The following is a 19,758-nucleotide window of genomic DNA, read 5'->3' on the forward strand; positions in this document are numbered from 1 at the left end:
TCCTCTGTGCTCGTTAGCAGCGGTGGTTAATCAGAAAAACAGCAACCTGAGGGAGGTAGACCTAACAGACACGACTCGTAATGTCCTTATTTTATAAGCCCAGATTGTTCCTTTTGGACGTGTTGGCTGTGAGGGTCCCTGAACCCCATTTTGAGAACCCCAGATTTGAAATGCTCAAATAGTGGTATTGGTCAAACCCTGCTGTGTCGTGCTGGCTGTTAGTGTTTGTGTTACACGGGCTGGAAGAGAGCGACAGAGGGAGAAAGAGCGTGTGGCAGCATGCAGAAAAAAGCCTGTCCACTCCTCAGTGTGCTTCTGTCTTTTGTCTTAATGTTTCCCTCGCTGTAGTCCCTTTAACTTTACCTGAACCGAGCCTCTCGCTTGACGTCCAGACCCTGTAAAGTGTCTTAATGTTGTGCTCTGAGTAACAAGAGTCATGTAACTGTTGTAATTTCAAACGCTTTCTGTCCCTTTGCAGGTAAGATTATTGAGTAAGAGGTTTTGAGGCTCTGTGGACGTATGATTCTCAAACACCTGTGCAGATGCCTTATATAGGCTCAGAGCTCATAGATCTGTTTTCACATGAAGGAAAGAAGACAGAGGAGGAATTAAATATCACGTAAAAGCAGCTGAGCTGAACTCCAGTGTGCTGCTTACTGCTGAAATATTTATTTGATTCCAGTGTTTTGGTCTGTCCAGCCTTCGTCAGGTACGTGGGCAGCATCTCAGCATGAGATCACTTTCACTGAAAGTCAGACGGACCAAAACATCGTCAATAATGGAGTGCAGGAGTTCAGCTCGGTTGTCTGTTTGTTTTTACGTAGTTTTCTCCTCTGACCGTGCTGCCACTCATTCAGGTGTGCAGACACTCAGTTATATTTATATTTAAATAAAAGCTCAGATGTGTTTTGCGTTGTGTCCAGTTGTGTCTGTGCGTGCATGTATGCATCTGTATGCCTTTCTCATTGTCTGCTCGGGCATGTCTGAACTGTGTGTGTGTGTGTGTGTGCGTGTGTGCATGTACATGCACATGTGTGTGTGTGTGTGTGTGCTTTTTCCAGTCCTCACGCTGTTCCAGATCGTCTGCGTCTTCGAGTGAACCGGATCAGCCTCCAGGAGTACGACAGGCTGCAGTATGACAAGGAGCGGCTACGAGACATATGTAAGGCTCTCTGTGTTTCTTAAATTAAAAAGAAATCAGCTTTAATCTGCCTTTTTGTATAAATTGTGGGTCACCAGCTGCAGAATTTTGCAGCTCATTTGTTTTAAGCCAAACCAACTTTATGACACACATATAGCCAGCAGATACCTGCTAACCTGTTGGTTATTGCTAAGATCATTCCACTAAAGCTGAATTACATCTTAAGACTAAATTAGCGTAAGTACTGTAAGTCACACTGTTTGTCAAATAAACGATTATAAAAATTCCAAAAGGCATCAACAGGATACACGAAACATAACTTTAAGCTTTACTGCGAACAAATGGATGAGTTTTGGTTATGAAGGAGGAAACTTTCCATACAGGCTGGTTTTGTACCAGCTCTAGTTTCACTGCTGTATTCCTTTACAGTTTGTTTATGTTCAGTTCAAAGCCTTATTTATAGGATATTTTATTCCTAAACACGTGACAAAAAAATATGCTTCAGTGATTTATAAAGTAACAAACCTTTCACTCATGTCCCAGACAAATAAAAATAGTATTTTGGATCCGACTGTGTCCAACATTTATGCTTCTGTTCAGGAAAGGTGTGCAGCCTGGCTCCACGTTTTCATATTTAAACACGATTTCTGAAGATTTCTAGTGCAGAAAAATAATTTTCTTAGTGTAGGTGATCAGCTGTGGATACCATGTGTTGATACATCTTTACCGTAGTTACCCTAAAGCTCTAACATGTGTCTGTGTTTTGTTTTTTCTCAGCCATCCCTGTTGGCATAGTGGTGGTGAGGGGGGACTGTGACCTGGAGACCTGCAGACTTTATATTGACAGATTACAAGAGGCAAGTCTCTAGCTTTACCACCGTCATCATCATCACTTTAATTGCCTCCCTTGTTCTCCTTTTCTCCTGTTTCCTCCTCTTCATCATTATTTCATGATCCACACAGCGTCGTCGCCGCTCCTTTCTCAGTTATTTATAGATAGATGAATGACCGGCACTGCCGGGAACGCAGAGGTGCTCTTTAGCTGTCTGTCTCATGTGACTGACTTTAAAATGTGTGGAAGCTGTTGTTGTTTTTTGTGTAAATGCTTCTGGCTCTTTGTTAACCTTGAAACCTGTCTGCTGTGTGCTTGCTAGGATTTACACCAGGCGCCATCTACTGGCCACAGAGTGCACTACCAGGTATATGACTTTGGGGTGTCTTTCTGTGAGGGTTGAGAAACGCTGAAACATTTGGACAGTCATCTAAGAGTTTGACATTTTTAGGTGGCTGGCAGCTCATAAGCATTTGGCAGAAGCTTAAAATGCCTTATTAATGAACTTTGAACTATGTCACACCCTTTGAATTTAGGAATTTAAATAAATAATAGCTAAATAATATAAACTATCTGTTACAGGCTGACACCCACACTTAAATCCTTAGAGTCACCCTTAGAGTCGTAAAATCCTTAAAAACAGCTCATAGATATGCACTACATGCTGTCTTATTGTCTTGCTCATGTCTGCCACGCTATTTACTGTAAAACACTCTTAAACAGCACTTTTGTCTTTCTCACCTGTTCTGTCTTTTGCTTCGTCTTTACTCTGATTAATCTCCTGATTGAACCTTGTTACATTCACTTCATTGTTCAATTAAAAAAATGGCGACGATCACAACGTTTGTCTCTTTGCCTCCAGGATGAAAGCAGAGGTGTCCCTCGGACCAGTTCAACCAGCAGACTGTCTGCCAACTGGAGCTTCTTGGATTGTGAGTGATTGAAAAACCTTAAACTGGGTCAGAGTCCTTCTAGAAGGATCTCGGTAACATCTTCATGCACCTGTTGTGGCAGTTAATTAAATTAAGTTTAATTTCAGTGGTCCCTGTACAATATAAAGCGCCTTGAGGCGACTTTTGTTGTGATTTGGCGCTATATAAATAAAATTGAATTGAATTGAATTGAATCCCCAAAACACAAAAACTGCATGTATAGTCTTCAGTTTTCAGACTTTGACTCTAAGTAAGGTTTTACAATGCTTTTTTTCCCTCCTTGAGAGTTAAATTTCTATTAAGATGCTGTTACAGAATTATTTATGTCTGTAAACCATACACATAGCTTTTTAAAGCCTTCGACTAGTCACCAAACTAGTTGGTCATCCATCACATCCTTTAGTAAAGTGTCAAGCACAGTAATGCAGACTCCAGTCCTGAAAGTCGGGTAAAGTTTATTTATTTTGTGCTTTTTAAGAACAAAGGTCACAAATTCCTTCAGAAGTTACTTGTATCCGCTAACTTGCCACTAGGGGGCGCCAGAGCAGGTGATACAACACTTAGATTGGTGAAAACAGCCAACTTGCACAGGTGGCTCTTAAGTTTCTTTATTACTTTTTATCGTTAGCCTAGACTGAGCTACCACCAGCAGTTATGTGTGGATGCAGTAGTTCACTCGTGCGGGAGGGGAGGATAATTAGTTGATCCCAGGCTGAATGTGCAAGTTTGCTAACTTACAAAGAATGTCCACAGGGGGGCGTCAAAGAGTAATCTGAGAGGCAGAGGCAGATTTTCAAAAGACACAATTAGCACAAAAAATTGGAAACCACCTAGAAAGTAAAAGATGTATTTAAAAAAACTGCAAAGGTTTATTATTATTGTGGACAGTGATGCATTTTTATTTTAATAAATATCCCTGAAAACAATCATATCGACTTCCAGAGCACAAATTGTTAGATTCTTTGTGTTTTTATAGTTAGTGTTTTTGTATCATAATGACTTTATTTTCAATTAATTTTAAATCTTAATTAAAATTAACTGCATGCTTTCATCAAATGACTTGAAATATAAACTAAATTATCCAGTAAAAATGAAAGTAGGTGAAACTTATTCTAAAATCATCAAAGATTATTCGGGTATCATAAAACCCTGCAGGGATTTTGATAAATGCAGCTTTACAGATGTTTTATGTTGCATAACTGCGTGTTCCTTCTCTGCAGCCACGTCAGCTGACCGCTTTTATCGCATCGACAAGGCTCAGGTATGTTTGCCTCTCCTGCTGCTTCAGAATCACAAAGCTTGTTTCCTGGTGTATTTTCTTTCTCACATTCCTTCTTTCTTTCCTGGTTCTCTGGGGGGGTTTGGGGGTTTTGTTTTAGGAGCATCTCCATTTCGTGACAGAAATCTGTCAGGATGAAGTGTTCATCCTGGACCACGAAACTCCAGTGGCGAGCCAGGGCTCGTCCACGGGGATGCCTGATCTGGTGGTGGAGCCCACTGCCAGGTAAGTCAGCAGATAGAGGTGACTCACTAAGGTCAAAAAAATCAGTTTTTTGGGTTTTTTTGGAAGGTATCTGAACCAGAAAACTCCATGCACGCACTTTGTGGAGCAATTTTCTCCCTCCCGAGCATTTTGAAGTGCAGCGCTCAGGCCTCTAGGATCATCTTCTGTCTTGGTCTTCAGAGCTGTTCAGTCAGTCAGCAGCTAAATGCAGTCAGAGTTTAGCATGTATTCTCTGACCTGCTAATAGGAAACTGGGCAGTGAAGAGTGAGTATCACTTGGAGGTGGATGCTGAGGTGGTGGAGAGGTTCAAACGGCAGAACTGACATTGCGTGATGAGAGTGACTCGTGTCATTGTATATGATGCAGCCGGCACGGCCCTGTGGATTTTATCTGCTCCCCTCACCTCTGGACAGAGTAGACAAAAGAAGGATTACAGAGAAAACTATCTCTGGGAGGTCACGCTCCATATGAATGTTTTGTTTTACCTACTGTGTGATCACCTTTCGTATCCTGGATATCAAGTAGTTTCCATACCTAAAATGCAAATGGGAAAACGTTTATTCATAATGAAGCAGCGAGCGATTTGGCAGAAGCAACGTCTTTCTGCTCCCAGGCCAGGCAGATCCCCCTGATGGCTCTGACAGAGGGCGAGTGACATCACACGTAGCCACCGCAGCCTCACCCTGCGTTTTAGCTGCCGCCATGATGTTTTCTTTGGAGCCAGAAGTGACCATGTTTAGGTGGAGTGCATTCATAATGCTTCACAGACACACATCTTTGAATTATTGCTTAGAACAAACGTGTGTTTGAGGCTGAATCAGATCATTTATCTCCAACATTTAAAATTAACTTTGATATTGTGTTTATAATTATATTGTAACTACTTTGTAAATCTTTGTTTTAGTTGCCAGACTCTCTCTGTGCCTCTGCACTCACTTCCTGCTGACAGCATGAATATTATCAATACCTAAATGTACAGATGAGGCCTTAACTTTGTACTTGCATCTGGTGAAAGATCATTTCTACCTGATGAAAATATCAAGGTTTCCACGGTTCGCGATACAAACATTTTGTAAGCACTGGAAAAGTGTTAGCTACATATCTTATTAACGCTGTCTTTGTTTTCTGTTTGCAGCGCTCCGCTGACATCAGACGAACAAGGTAACACGCGCATGCACACACAGACACACAGTCGGTGTCACAATATTAAAGCTTAACTGAAAGTAAGAAATTTCTCCAAAAACACTGCAAATTGAACCCAGTCTAACAGGCAAGGTTAAACTTTGTTATATAATTTCATTTCTGTTTATGTATATAGAACAAAAACACAATAACAATTTCCTTAAAGTGCTTTATGGAGAGTAAACTCCAGCAATCAGATGACAGGCGACTGTGGGAAGGAAAAACTTCCTGGTAACTGGTGTATATTGGTTTTTTTTGTTGTTTTTTTTAAACAGGAGCATATACTAAGACAGGCTCATCTTCCTGCTGTGATTCTTTCTCTAATTTTGTCATATTTTAAAGAGTTTTACAGCCCTCTAATTACTCTCTTGTACTTACATAGTACAAAAGGGCACATTTAAATGTAAAGTGTTTGGCGAGTCTGTAAGTTTGAAAATATTCAGAGTATGAGGGTAATTATTTGCCTGATTTGATTAAATATAATCCAGTAAATGTAAACAGTAAAACATCAGCTGGTTATGAGTCAGGTGGAAGGCACGGGTTGACCTTTGATATGACTCATAGATTAGGGCGTGTCTTAACTTTAGAAACTAAAAGTAAAACGTAAAATGACCTGCCTTCTTCAGTGTGTTCAGACTTACTCTGTGTAATGGTGTTTGCGTGGCCTGTTTACGGAGTCACATGCCAATAAACAGTCATCCATATTCCCGGGACTCTCCAGTCCTCCCAGAGAACCGGTCGTTCCTCGTGCTTCCAGTTCTGCTGCTTTTTTTCTACTTGTGCTGATTTACCATTTTAGAAGTGCCTTGCTTGGACCGAAATTTATTGCTTTTAACAAGTTTATTTAATTATTTTCCTAAAAGCAGCTCCGACTGTCAGTCTCTAATTATGAAATCCTCATCCATAAATGCTCCAGACACACATTAAGTGCTAGAGGTTTAGTTTCTCTGAGGTTAATGCTGTCATTAAGTGTTTCTAGATCAGCTATTCAGAGCAGTGTGATGCCTCGAGACAAGAGGAATATTTCTCCCGTGTGGAAAAAACACCTCAGCCTTCACCTTTGTAAGAAGGTGGAGCAAAGTTAAAATAGAGCCCTCAGAAACACTCAGGCTGATGCTTCCTTCAAACCATAGGTCACCTTGATTATCTGTTACTGAGAAAAAGATCCCTGTGTTGTTTTTCTGCTGTAAACAGCGTTTGAGCTCAGAGACAGACAGCTGCAGAAAAGAGGAAGAAAATGACTCCTTTGTGTTTGTGTGTTCACAGCTCTGCTGACAGCTGCAAGTTCTGGGGACCTCTCCACGGTAATTCACATCCACTCCGTCACGGCCTGAGGATGACCTGTTACTAGCCTGTGTGTTAGCCACTGCAGAATCAGTTTGGGTAGTTTATGTTGCAGAACATTAAAATTCCCTTTGCCCAGCTGATAAAGATCAACAGAGACTCAGCAGTTCCTTAAATCACGAAACGGTTAAATTATGTGTCATTCTGAACACCACAGGATCCTTTTTTATTTAAAGGCACGCTGTGACTCATACTACAGACATTCTTACAAAGTTCCCTGTCAGCAATGACAGTAACACCTTAATTTCTAAAGGGAGGAATTCCCACTTTTTCTTATTTCTGTCATGTGTACATGTGACGGTTTTTCCCTCTCTTGGTTCTGTATCAGACCAGACATCTTCATGGGGCAACGAAACTTGACTCAAAGTGGGAGGAGCTAAAACAGGTCGTTCCAGACAGAGAATGAGTTAAGGGAATGTTCCAATAAAAACAAAAACAAAAAACAAAAACTCTGGTAGTGTCAAAGAATCGAAGTATGCAGCTAGAAATGAGCAGAGTCAGGAAAATCTCTACAAGCAAAAAAACAAAAAACAGATTATTGATGTTTGGAAGATCACAAGAAAATGCTTTAAACTTGTTGTGGCCTGGCTCATAGTCCAGTACAGAAATGGACGGGGCACTGTAGCAGATGGTTAATGAGAGGACTTATTCTGATAAATTAAAGGGATCTAAGGAAAGGAAACTAAAAGCAATAGCAGTGGCGAACCCAGATGTATGGGTGTATTTTGGCCCTTTATGTCACCAAAAACAGAGGGGAAGAGTTCTGCATTTGCGTGGACCAAGAAACTAAGTATTTTTTGTTTTGCAGCATCAAATCTGTGTCTTTATCTCCTGTTTTAGTGCCCTGTTGTTGCTTGCGTGTCATGTCTCCTGTGGTAAAAATGTGGGATGTTGCCCAGATAAACAAAACTAAGAGAAAGACATGCGGTCCACCGGGATAGGAGCGAGACAGTTGTGTCTACACCGAGAAGACGTCCTCTCAAGGAAGCAAGTTTAAAAATGATCCTTAGGCACTTTGTCACAAAAACCCCACTTAATTTGTTCCCATTTCTCTTGAAGAATACCAAAGATAACATCTTGGTAATCACCTTGTTGTTCTTTGACAAACAACAACAAGGTGATTACCAAAGAGCTGTTACCTTGGCATATCTAAGTGTATGTGCGGTGTCCTTAAAAAAATAAACCCAGGAAATTTGGAAGGTGCAGGATGAAAAAAGAATTGCAATCTAGAAAGATAACTGAAATAACATATATAAATAGATTTTCAGTGCTTTTATCAATAAAAAATAATTAGATTTAGATTTTTCTGTCAAGAAAGATTTGCTCTTTCCTTGTATTTTCCCGTTTTTAAGAATCGTGGTTGATGTTGAAAATGTTGAAATCGTGTCTTCCTGTCGGCCTCTGCAGCTCTCACAGTGTGTGGATCGAGGCGTCAGTTTGTTGGTCCGAGACTCTGGGGGTTGTTCAGCATTGCATTTAGCTGCTCAGAGCGGACACGCAGACCTGGTCCGCTACATACTGCAACAAGGTGAGAAAGTGTATGTTAAATCAATATCTGTGTTACTGTAAACGAACGTCTCCAACAGCCTCCTGGATCTACTTTCAGTCAGAGTCACAAAACGAAAGACTCAGGTTGTTTAGGGTTAAAATCCCACAGCTGTGTACAACTCAGTGTCACAACAGCAGTTCTGAATATTCACAATATCTGCTGTTCAAACTGACACGTTTTGGTATTTCATGAAAAATCTTGTCTTACTTTGAATTTAATCACAGCAATATGTCTCCAATAAGTTGGGAAGAGGGCAAAAAAAAGCTGGAAAAGAAGCAAGTGGAGGAACATCAACAATGTGATGATTGGGTATAAAAAGAGCATCTCAGAGATTAATGAGGTGCAGATTGGTGAACCTGTGCACAAGTCCTGCATGTAGAAATTGTGGAACAATTTGAAAAACATGTTCCGGAATGTAAAATTACAAAGATGTCGAATATCGCATCATCTACAGTACAAAATATCATCAGAAGATTGAAGAAATCTGGAGAAATCTCTGTGAGCAAAGGCCAAAAATAAATACTGGATGTGAACATGGTCCAGAAACACCGAGACAAAGTGGAAGACTGCTCTGAGGGGAGGAAAACATGGACTAAAGAGGATTTGGACATTCTGGCTTGTTTAACAGCGTTTGTACATTCAGATCACTGCTCACGCTTCCTCTGTTTCTCCCTCCTCAGGCTCCAAGGTTCTTCTGGATTTAACAGACACAGAGAGGTACTTTCTGTTTCGTTTTCTCTGAAGGAAGGTTTATCATTCATGTGTATTTTTTATTTGTTTAAAATTCACACGTAGTGATTGTGTGAGAACATGAGTGCAGACAACTCAATCCTGTAGTGTAGTGTGTGGTTTCCTAACCACAAGCTATAGCACAGTCTGACCACAGTGACGTTACTGCTTTATCTATGATCTTCAGCTTTATCTATGAGTTGTATCTGATCACCAGAGTGCGTGTGTGTGTGTTTGTCTGTGTCTGTGTCTAGAGGTGACACTGCATTGCACAAAGCAGCATCAGGGAAGCAGCACGCAGTGTGTCGACTACTGGTCGAGGCCGGAGCGTCACTAGAGAAGACCAACTTCCAGGTAAACAGATGTTTAAACAGCTGCACATATGATTCCTGTAAGTTCCGATGAATCGAACCAGCAGCCATCACACAAATGATTTACACTGAAAGGTTTTGTGGCTTCCAGGGCGTGTCACTCTCACTATGAAAAACGAATCAGCCAGCAGCTGATACCAAAAGCTTAAAGAACAGGAAGTATGGCAATAAAAAACAGGCTTTACCAAACAGATCAGTGCATCAGCATCTTTGTTCTGAGGGGAACTTTGTGATTGTCATTTATATTTCCAGGCAAAGCAGAGGTAAGTCAGTCGATACTGGATACAATAAAAGAGGCGAAGTTCCCCAGGGCAGATGTGACCTGGAAACATGTTTAAAGATTAAAAGCTTCTTTAGTTTCTCACATTCACTGACTTTCTTTAGGTTTTAGAGCCTTTAAGGGACATTTTACGCTACAGTTATTTACCTTAAAAAATCCTTACAAGCAAAAACTTGTTGCAGGATTACTAAAAATGACTTTCGTCAGACTGGGTTAACAGTAAAAGGTGGAAAGTCATCTTCTCAGACCCTTGGAAAGACGTGTTGTTGCATGTAAACATGCGTCCTCCCCAGTCACATTTCAGTAAATCGATGCCATGGTTCCATTTAAAGACGGTGATTTATTCTTTAGGCCAGATTAGCCCTCCGTTATGCTAACTAGATTAGAAATCTCGCTGTGGGACACCTTGCCCCCTTACCTTCCATTTTTAATCCATCCCTCGGATCCATTCTGCCACTTTTGCACGTTCCTTTTGGATGGGAGGCACGCTCCATTCTAATCGTCTCTTTCCTTCAGGGGAAGACGCCGGCAGAACAAGCCGATGGAGATGCTGAGCTCGCCGCCTACCTGAGCTCATCGTCCGCGAGCCACGAAGACCTGGAGACGGCCGTGTGATCGCGAACACGCTCGCGCACTCTCTGTGTCGCTCTGGACTCTGCTCGCGCTCGACGTGGAGAGGAAAACGTTTGGATTCGACTCTTCGGGCGGAGAAGTTGGGAGACGAGCCAGAGGAGATGAACTGCTTCAGCTCGCAGCAGCACTGCAGAGGAGATTTTACTGGTCTACTATTTATTTGTATTTATTTATTCATATTCTATTTATTGGTTGTGCCGATTGAGTGAGTGACTGATCGTAGGACTATCAGGATGCAAGTGCAATTGGACCAGCCGTCACATGTCGTGAGTTCACCTGTTTCTCATCTTATAAGGGATTCATGCATATTTTACTCCCTGAGACTTCTGCAGTGGTTTAAAGTGTATTAAGTGTCATTTCAGCGCTCGTAGGAACAGTAAAAGTTTTTGTTTGTCCCTTAAAACGTGTGCCAAAGACATTGCACTAACGTAATGTCACATCTCGTCTAAAATTTCAGTCATTTTCCCATCATCTGTCACATGGTTTGATTTCCACACCTTCACGAAACTTTCTTACGCCCGTGTCATTAAATATGCAACACTAGCGTGTGCAATCACGTGCTGCCCCCTAAGTCACACATCACAAAATAAAACTAACATATCCTCCCCGGGTGCACTCGTCCTGAAGTGCTTGTAATGTTTTCCACTTTCGGCTTCTGGCGAGTCCCGACTCGACGCCACTTTATATCCTATCAGAGTCGTTGCTCCGCTTGTCAGATGATTCAAAAATCATCTCCACAGAGCTTTCTGACTCCTTCAAGCAGCCGATTACTTCCCGGAACACTTAGTGGACTAAATGTGTCACATTTTCTACAGTAAAAACCATGATTCAGAGCCACGTGTACAGATGAGTTTTTAAAAGGTTTTTCAAAATGAGGCTCTGCTCTTGCCCACTTTTAACATTTATTTTCATTTTATGTCTGCTTCACTGGATCATTTCTCCAACGTCTTGGCATATGTTGGAGTCTGAGAGGTTCACAAAGAGATCTTTAAACTAAAGCTGCGATTGAGTTATTCACTTGTTTAAAAATTTATTGTGGCAAACATGATGGAGGACTTTATTTTCCCCACAGCAGCCACACACAAAAAATTACACAGGCTGATATTAGACAAGTGTAAATGTATTTCTGCTGATATTCTCACCCAAAATTTCCAGTGTTTGTTTAACTTCGTCTGCAAACATTTCTAAAAAATGTCCAAAAGTGTTGTTTATTGAAAGGCTTCTGATGCACAAACTTCAAATAAGCAGCAGACTGTTTTCGCTCCAAATCCTCGTCCTGCAAGTCTCTCGGCTACGAGGGGAAAATCCCCACTCACGCTCCCATGGGTGCAACGAGAGCGGTCACCCAGTGAAATATAACCCCTCGCTCATCTTTAGCCGATCAGTCAGTGATTTCTCATAGAAGCTATAAGTATTTAGCTCTACTTGCACTGTCAGTAATCCACAACAATTCAAAACACGTAGGCAGTTTGACATCAGACAAAAAGATCAAACCTGTGAAAGCTTTCAACTTTTCACCTAGTTTTCTCACAAACTTCTTTTAACTACAGCTTTCTCTCCGAGTACAAACAACACACAGAACAAGTGACCGAGTGGGATCATTTATGACTCCAGTCATATCTGTGTATGTGCTGCTGTGACATTTTTATAACCAATTATGACTTTATCATTCGGATTGTATAACATTTAATAGATTTTTAATTAAAGATGTCTGTTTTTTTAGCATTATAAGCTTTGATTTTACTGGAAATGACCATTTCTAATCACTACACTATAGAAAGGCATGTACGTTATATGGACCAAACATAAGCTGCTCAGCCATGCAGCTGAAAGACTCTGTTATATTGGGACATTATACACATAAAAGAAACATTATGGCTAAGATGAACACAAATAGAGCCACAACAAGAAAATCATAACATCATGAGTGACCCCACCCGGTTGTTTGAGTAGCTAAAACCTCTTGTAGATACCAAAAAGCAGCATTTTTTGGCTCTTTCTGGGATCCCAGAGAGTACAAAAATAACGGAATAATCACGTGTTTCAGCAACCATAAGCTCATTAACTGATGGAAAATTAATCACATTTGTGTCATAGAAATGCCTAAAATGTGCCGATCTCTGTCACATTTGTGGATATGTGCTTGTTTTCTTTGTCATATTTCTAATATTTTGCTTGTCTTGGTGAGATAAAGGTGATAAAGGTTTTGCTCTGGGAGCTGTTTTGTGAAATTTCTTAGCCAAAACAAACAAAAAAAGAACTCATATTTCAGAACAACACAGGACTCCGACTCTTTTTGTGGACAAAATTAGTGCTGAACCATCAAACCAGTGACCGGACCAAGTGATAGTGAGAGGGGACCAGTATTAGCCCAGTATGGAGGGAATAAAACTAACCCAAGATTCCCAACGTTCGCGTTTGAAAGCATTTTTGGACGATAGACCAGAGTCTGTTTAAAAAATGGGAGATTTAAAGTGTTTTCATTGCAATGTTTCTTTCAAACTAAGATTTTAACTTTTCACAGTTGGATAGTGTGTATCTGGTACTCCTGATGTGTGCGTGGGTGTGTGTACGTGCATGTGTGTGTGTGTCTGTGTGTGTTTGCAGCATTTGTCTAAGAATAAATTAAAATCTGAGCCATATTCAATGCAATATGAATAGATTATGTCTTTTTGTTTTTGCATTTTTATGTTACTCATTTACATTACATTAATGTTTGTAACACGTTCGAGCATTTAGCACCGATGAGTACTGAACGTGCGGTTTTACTTCAGTGCTGGTTGGGAAAATGATTCTTGTTTCGTTTGTTCTTTTCTTTTGAGCGCATGTATGTCAGTGGATTGAAACGACCCTGTGAGCTCTGCTGTAACCTGTGCTGATATTTGCAGGACAAAATGCTCTCCCAAATATTTAAGGGGACATTGTAAAGAGTCATGATCAGCCATCGTAAAAGTCTGGCTCCCAAAGTCCCCGCTTACGTTTGGCTTTTCTCCCTTTCCCTCAAAATTCAAACTATTAGTCGCCAAGTTGTGTCCCCTGGTTTCCGGTACATCACAGATTGGCTCTGGAGTCCCTTCAGTGTCTTAGACAGCAGATACCCTAATATGGTTATCTCAAGCACATGCCTCTGACTGTGACCTCCCCCACCACCTGCTGTTCAAACATTACATTTCTTTTTTTACTGCTGTACTGAAGCAAGTCCACTTCTGAGCTCAGACACACCGACCAGTGAACTAAAGAGAGAAGAATGAGTAAATATGTACTGACGGGGTGTTGGTGCTTCGCAAGCACAACTATTCCTGTGCAGAGACAATCCCGCAGAGGCACCTATTTGTGAAATATATGTAAAATTTAAGAGCGGTAAAAACATTTGCAGCTGAGTCTATTTTCACTGCACAATTACCAACCAATCAGATCGATCAGATCTCTCTGCTCTGTTTTACCAAGGGTTAAAACGTAAGATGAGTAAAGTCTCTTTTATTCTAGAGCTTTATTGTTTAAACGCTTCGAATGTTCTTAGAATTTCTTGACTGAATCCACACTTTAAACGTTCAGAGCCGATGTCTCGCTCTCTTTCTCTGCGGAGGTTTCTTGTTGCAGGATGGCTTCCACAAGCCAGATATCAAACTCTTAACACTTCCTCTGAATTTCAGCAGATTACGTAACAGACAAAATGTGTACAATAAAACCACGAACTGATCATTTCCAGGAAGTGACTGTGCTCATGTAAGCTATGTTCGTTATGAGCAGCACGCACACACACAAACACACACACATACACAGGCTTATTATCACTCTTTCTATTGAGTAGAAACATGACTTTGAATTAAACTGTGTCTATCATCAGCGTTGGTTATGCATGTCCTTTATTTTCTTACCTCCCTGGGATTATGTTCTGGTAATGGCATAAAAAAAAATGGCATTATTGATGTTTTAACTGTTCAATTGTTATAATTTTAAATGATTTATACTCAAGTTTCTTCTAAGGCTGGGCACGTGGTTTTGTTTTGTTATGTTTTAGTTTTGTTTTTTTGCTTTTGTATTTTATTTTTCTGCTACTGATGATGATGATGATGGGATTACTTGAAGTTTGTTGTTTTTATTTTGTTATTTGGTAAAAGAAGATGTGACGCTGTTGTCTTGGTGTCTGACCTCATTTCCTGTTTAAATGGTTGCCGGGGAAATCCCCTCAACGCCAGATGTTACTTGTCGAAACTAGCTGCTGTTTTAAGGAAGACGCGTTTTTGCAAAGTCATGCTGACAAGTGCAGAAATTTGAAAACAAACAGTAGATGCAAAGAGGTCACATGTGGCTCCTCAGTTCAACATTATATCACAAAAGCAAAAGCAGCACATATATGTAACTCTGTATGTGTTAGCAACACTGTCTCGATTATATCAGCTCAAAAAGGCTGAAATATGCTGATGTTTGCTCAATGTAAGACAGAACACCTCTTAAAGCACTGCATAAGATACTGGATCAAGTGGTGACACAAAATGTACAAATCTGACACCAAAAACTGGGGAAATACAGTTTTTAATGGAATTTTTATCTAATCATGTCTAATTAATATCAAGGCCTTTCTCCAAAAGAACTCTCAGCCTCATGGTGGCAGTGAATAGAAAAGTCATGGAGGTGCTTTAATCTCTGACGTAACTACTCTAATGTCATGACCATAAAAGCTATAAAAAGTCTAATCTCCAGCTGATCCGAGATCTGCTGTAATGTCCCGTAAGTAATAATTATAAATAAAATTTATTATTATCATTATTAAGAGGCTTTCAAGACACCCAATGACACTGTACAATAGATTAAAACACATAATAGAACAATGACACAATGAAGAACAATAAAACAAAAGCACAAGATAAAATTAACAAACAGTGGGTTCACGTGATTGTCCACTCCCACTTTGTCCACAAAAAATGTCAACTGATCGTCCTCAGGGTGGACCTGGGCTCCTTATCATCGTGTCACAAAGGGCAGAATTAAATACCAGTGTTTGTGGGATTCAGACTGGTGGAAGGTGATGGGAAGTTGGAAGCAGGAATGATCTTCACCTGGTGTGTAATTTACTGGCAGGGTAAAATGGTAAATGGACTGATTCCTATAGCGCTTTCCTACTCTCCTGGAGTACTCAAAGCGCTCTATACAACATGCTGCATTCACCCATACACACCCATTCACACAAGCACTGTTATCTATACTTTGAGTGCTTTCTAACTATCATTCATACTCCGATGGATGCATCGGAGAGCAAATCGGGGTTAGTATCATGCCCAAGGATATTTGGCATGCAAACTGGGGGGGCCAGGGATCGAACCACCAACCTTCCGATCAGCAGCTGACCTGCTCTTCCTCCTCAGCTACAGCCACCCCAATCTGGTTCACCAGATAAACCAGGCAGATGGTGGTTTCGAGGGTAAAACAAAATTATTAAGGAAACAAACTCGGCTAGGCCCGAGCTCTCTGAACTCTCTGGAAGGAGTGTCTATCCCCACTCGTACATCTTAAGCTCCTCCTACAAAATCAAACCGTGCATGCTGGTTCTCACAGAATCATTCACAACTGTCTGCTGACAACATTCTCCCCTCTGTTTTCCATCCATCTGATATCCTGCAAAACTCTACTGTAAACAGTCAAACAAATCCCTGTTTGATGGTCTGCTCTTCTTTCGCCTGCTTCCTCCAACCCTCTTCGTGGCCTTCACTACATCCAGGAATCTTCTCTAAGGTCTTCCTCTTTTCCTCCTACCTGGCAGTTCCACCTTCGTCCACAATCCCTCCTCTGCACCATCCCACCCTTACTTCTCTAACGTTCTGTCCAACCTTATGCCTTACTGGTGTGTTAATCTCCAATCCTTTTCCTCCTGGACTTTCTTAATAAAAATCTTCAGCTCTTTCATGCAGCAGAATGATAACAACTGTGCAACCTAAAGTTATGGTTGCACAGTTATGGAATGAGCCAATTTACAGTTTTCCATTAAGGCTCGCTCCGCCCCTTTTCCACCTCTTGACTCCTCAATCAAGGGACTGGAGCAGCTGCAACTAAGGTAACTCAGAAAACAAAGATTAAATCTTACATAACACTGTAAACTAAAATGTGCGCACTTATTTTAGAATGCAGTGTTATGTGAATTAATTCTAAACCAAAAACCAGTTATTTACTATCCTGTAAATTAAACTCTATATTTAAAGAAAGACACATGTGAATGCAGTGTTGTGTGTAAGCCTCTACACTGATATTACCACTGTGTGGCTGTAACTGCAGCCATCACACACATTCATAACCCAGATGCTGCGGGTTGAATCGGGGATTCAACAAGCAGCCACTTGAAGAAATTCTGCCCCGCCTCTCTTTACTGTTTAATATCTGAGTCATAAACTCGTTATAAAACATCAGGAAATAAACCAGTGGGCATTTTTAAGCGTTGTTTGCGCCTGAAGGCGACATGAACCTTCACCCATATGACAGCTTAATAAAGAAGAAAGAAAACCGATGACACATAGATGAGACATTCTACATGTAGATACCCCTGAGTCACACCTGGGAACGAATGTGGAGAACTTCTCTGAGCAGAAAACTGTTACTGGGTGTTTTCTGATTAGTTTAAGACCTTCTTTTAAGAACTGAGATTGATTTGATTGATTAAACTTTAAAAACCTCCAGATTTGGTTGCATATTGTGAAATACTTCCTCTTTTTAATTTAACACAAATCACAATGAACATCAGCCAGAGCCAGCTCACGATCATGTAGACTTCCTTTCTTCAACGTGAAATGCTCCTGCAGAAATCGATTCTTTTACTTCCCTACATCAAGAATCCATCCAAATTCCACGGATCCCGGTCTGTCATAGCGAGACAGACATGCCCACAGTGAGCACAGAGTCACCCACTGACCCAACACAGATTTCTTTGTCTTCCTTGTGTTGTTTTAATTGCTTTTATGGGCCTAAGATGACGTAAACATTCATTTGGTAACTGAAAGGAAAGTTAGATGATTATGAAGAATCCTGTAGACACTTCAAACTGTCCAAGAGTCTTAAGCGATTACTCATTTTTCAGGCTTTATTCATCACAGAGGGATTTTTTTTTTTCTTCATATGGTGTACAATGACCACTCCCCACTTGCTTTGTCCTCTACTAACAAACTTTGTAAAGGACAAACTACATGCCATGATAAGATATGCCAAGTTATCAGATACAACTAACCAATGTTTGTTTGGTAAGCGGTCTGTTATCTGTCTCATCTGTCTGTGTTTGAATGTCTCAGTGTCATTGGTTTTACAAAGGAAATTAATCTGATGTCAGTGAGGCACATAAAGTCAAAAAAAAATAAATAAAAATGAAAGAAGCCCTCTGTGCGCAAAGAAAAACTTTTAAAGATCATCTGGTGAGCTCAGCAGCACTTTGAAAAAATGAGAAGCAAATCTGGATCCTTGGAAACAAAAACAGAAAGTACTGTTGGGACACCTGCTGTCTAACAGAGGAGTGTGACACACAAAAACTTGGAAATTGGAAACAAGCGTGAAATTCCTTATTAATTATTCCTTCTAAACAAAACCAGGGCTTCTTGGCAACATTATACTCAGTAGCACAAGCTCTCCTTGCAGTGATGTGCAGGAGCTTGGGGACTTTTTCCTGCCTTACCTGCTGATTGTGGAGGTTGATGACTGTTTGATAAGGGCATGCCTAAGGAGCTCCTGGAATGTGGACACGGCTACTTTTAGTCTGAGCTTTCATTTCTGCTCAGACCAATGTTTCTACACCAGTGGTTCTTAACCTGGGTTCGATCGAACCCTAGGGGTTCGGTGAGTCAGTCTCAGGGGTTCGGCAAAGCCTCCGCCGTGACATGCACGGCTCATTTTGTGCACCAGTAAAAAACATATCTATGTCTTGAATTTGAAAAAACAAAATCATATATTATTTTTCACTAAAGAGGGGTTCAGTGAATGCGCATATGAAACTGGTGGGGTTCGGTACCTCCAACAAGGTTAAGAACCACTGTTCACGTTTATGTTGCAGCAGTTAAGCAAGCATGAAGGCAGGTTTAGAGTTTAGCGGGCTAACCTGATGCTGTAATAACAGGATGTTTTGTTTTTTTTTAAATGTCAGCAAGAACAAGAAAACTTCCAGTTTATGATTCCAAACATTGGATAGAAAATTATGGACGCTTGTTTCTTCCACTGATTGTACATCAAATTTCAGGTTAAATATCTCAAAATTTTAACTCAGTATTTCAAAATTGGGGTTAGGTGTTAGTGTTGCTCTGAGACTAACCTGAAATGCTGGGAAAATAAACTTGACATGTTGTGCTATGTGAATGTGTATGTGAAGTTTATGGGAATTTAAAACAGTTCAACTTTTGTTCATTTTTTTCTGCCTAATTAAAAGGTGTAATACTAGCAATACCCCAGTGCACTAGCATCTGTGCACTGAGGTCCCACCATGGATCCAGGCCCAGGGAGGGATTGTATCTGCAGAAATAAAGTCAAGGCCAGTGCCTCCCCGGCCGCCGCCCCTGGCCTGTGTGTTTGTTTGACTATTTTCATTTTTAATCGTTATTATAAGCTTCTGAAAATCTTCCCCTGACAAAGACCCTCCATATTATAACACCTACTGAAATCATCTAGTCAGTATTCGTCCATTTTAATTAACACTAAACTAACAAAAACGAAACTTTCTTTCTATCGGAAACTAAACTGCAAGCTCTGGAAACGGACTGAAATCAACTTAACTGAAAACAAAAACGTGGAATTACCCACGATTCAATTTGGGTTTTTTGGGAAAAACAACAGCAAGTTTAAGCGGAATGATTAATCACGGAGGATAGTTGTTGTTGTGAAATGCACACTGACATTTTACCACATCTTACATTATTAAAAGATGAAAGTGATGCAAGTGTACAAACTGAGCATGCGTAGAAGATTAGGGGTTTTATTTTTATCGTGCATTAAATACGGTTTTTGTTCATTAAATGTACGATAACAGAAAAATGTGCAGATGATCTGTTAAAAAAAAGAGTGCTCAGGAATGTGATCACCCACTTTTATCCAGAAATCTAGAAGATGCGCTTTGCAGTTTCTGGCAAAGTGATTTATAGATACGGACATGAAAAACATTTTCAAGAGAAACTTGGCCGAGAGGACAGCAGAAAGCTCAACAAATACAAGATAACACAGGCAGCTTCGAACACAGGGTAGCTGAGTCATAAGAATACTTGCGAAGCACGTCATTATATTTATTCCATATAATTGTT

The 19,758-nt window shown here is 40.5% G+C and overlaps 1 protein-coding gene across 6 annotated transcripts in view; it reads left to right on the top strand.

The window, feature by feature from the left end:
• dgki (diacylglycerol kinase, iota) overlaps positions 1-14,636 on the top strand; it is a 90,698-nt gene extending 76,062 nt beyond the window's left edge. For 5 of the 6 annotated variants that reach the window (XM_005475874.4, XM_005475877.4, XM_025899530.1 and 2 more), the window contains 12 exons: positions 1,062-1,162; positions 1,919-1,998; positions 2,296-2,340; positions 2,836-2,905; positions 4,126-4,166; positions 4,285-4,409; positions 5,546-5,571; positions 6,859-6,896; positions 8,344-8,464; positions 9,166-9,202; positions 9,469-9,568; positions 10,382-14,636. In XM_005475874.4, the coding sequence (XP_005475931.2) occupies positions 1,062-1,162; positions 1,919-1,998; positions 2,296-2,340; positions 2,836-2,905; positions 4,126-4,166; positions 4,285-4,409; positions 5,546-5,571; positions 6,859-6,896; positions 8,344-8,464; positions 9,166-9,202; positions 9,469-9,568; positions 10,382-10,480 (883 nt within the window). In that variant the 3' untranslated portion in view covers positions 10,481-14,636. The remainder of the gene's footprint in view (positions 1-1,061; positions 1,163-1,918; positions 1,999-2,295; positions 2,341-2,835; positions 2,906-4,125; positions 4,167-4,284; positions 4,410-5,545; positions 5,572-6,858; positions 6,897-8,343; positions 8,465-9,165; positions 9,203-9,468; positions 9,569-10,381) is intronic. The other variant, XM_025899533.1, reaches the window with a different exon arrangement.
• Positions 14,637-19,758: the final 5,122 nt, after the last annotated feature.

Source organism: Oreochromis niloticus, linkage group LG17 (genome assembly GCF_001858045.2).
Source record: "Oreochromis niloticus isolate F11D_XX linkage group LG17, O_niloticus_UMD_NMBU, whole genome shotgun sequence".
Classification (NCBI taxonomy): Eukaryota; Metazoa; Chordata; class Actinopteri; order Cichliformes; family Cichlidae; genus Oreochromis; species Oreochromis niloticus.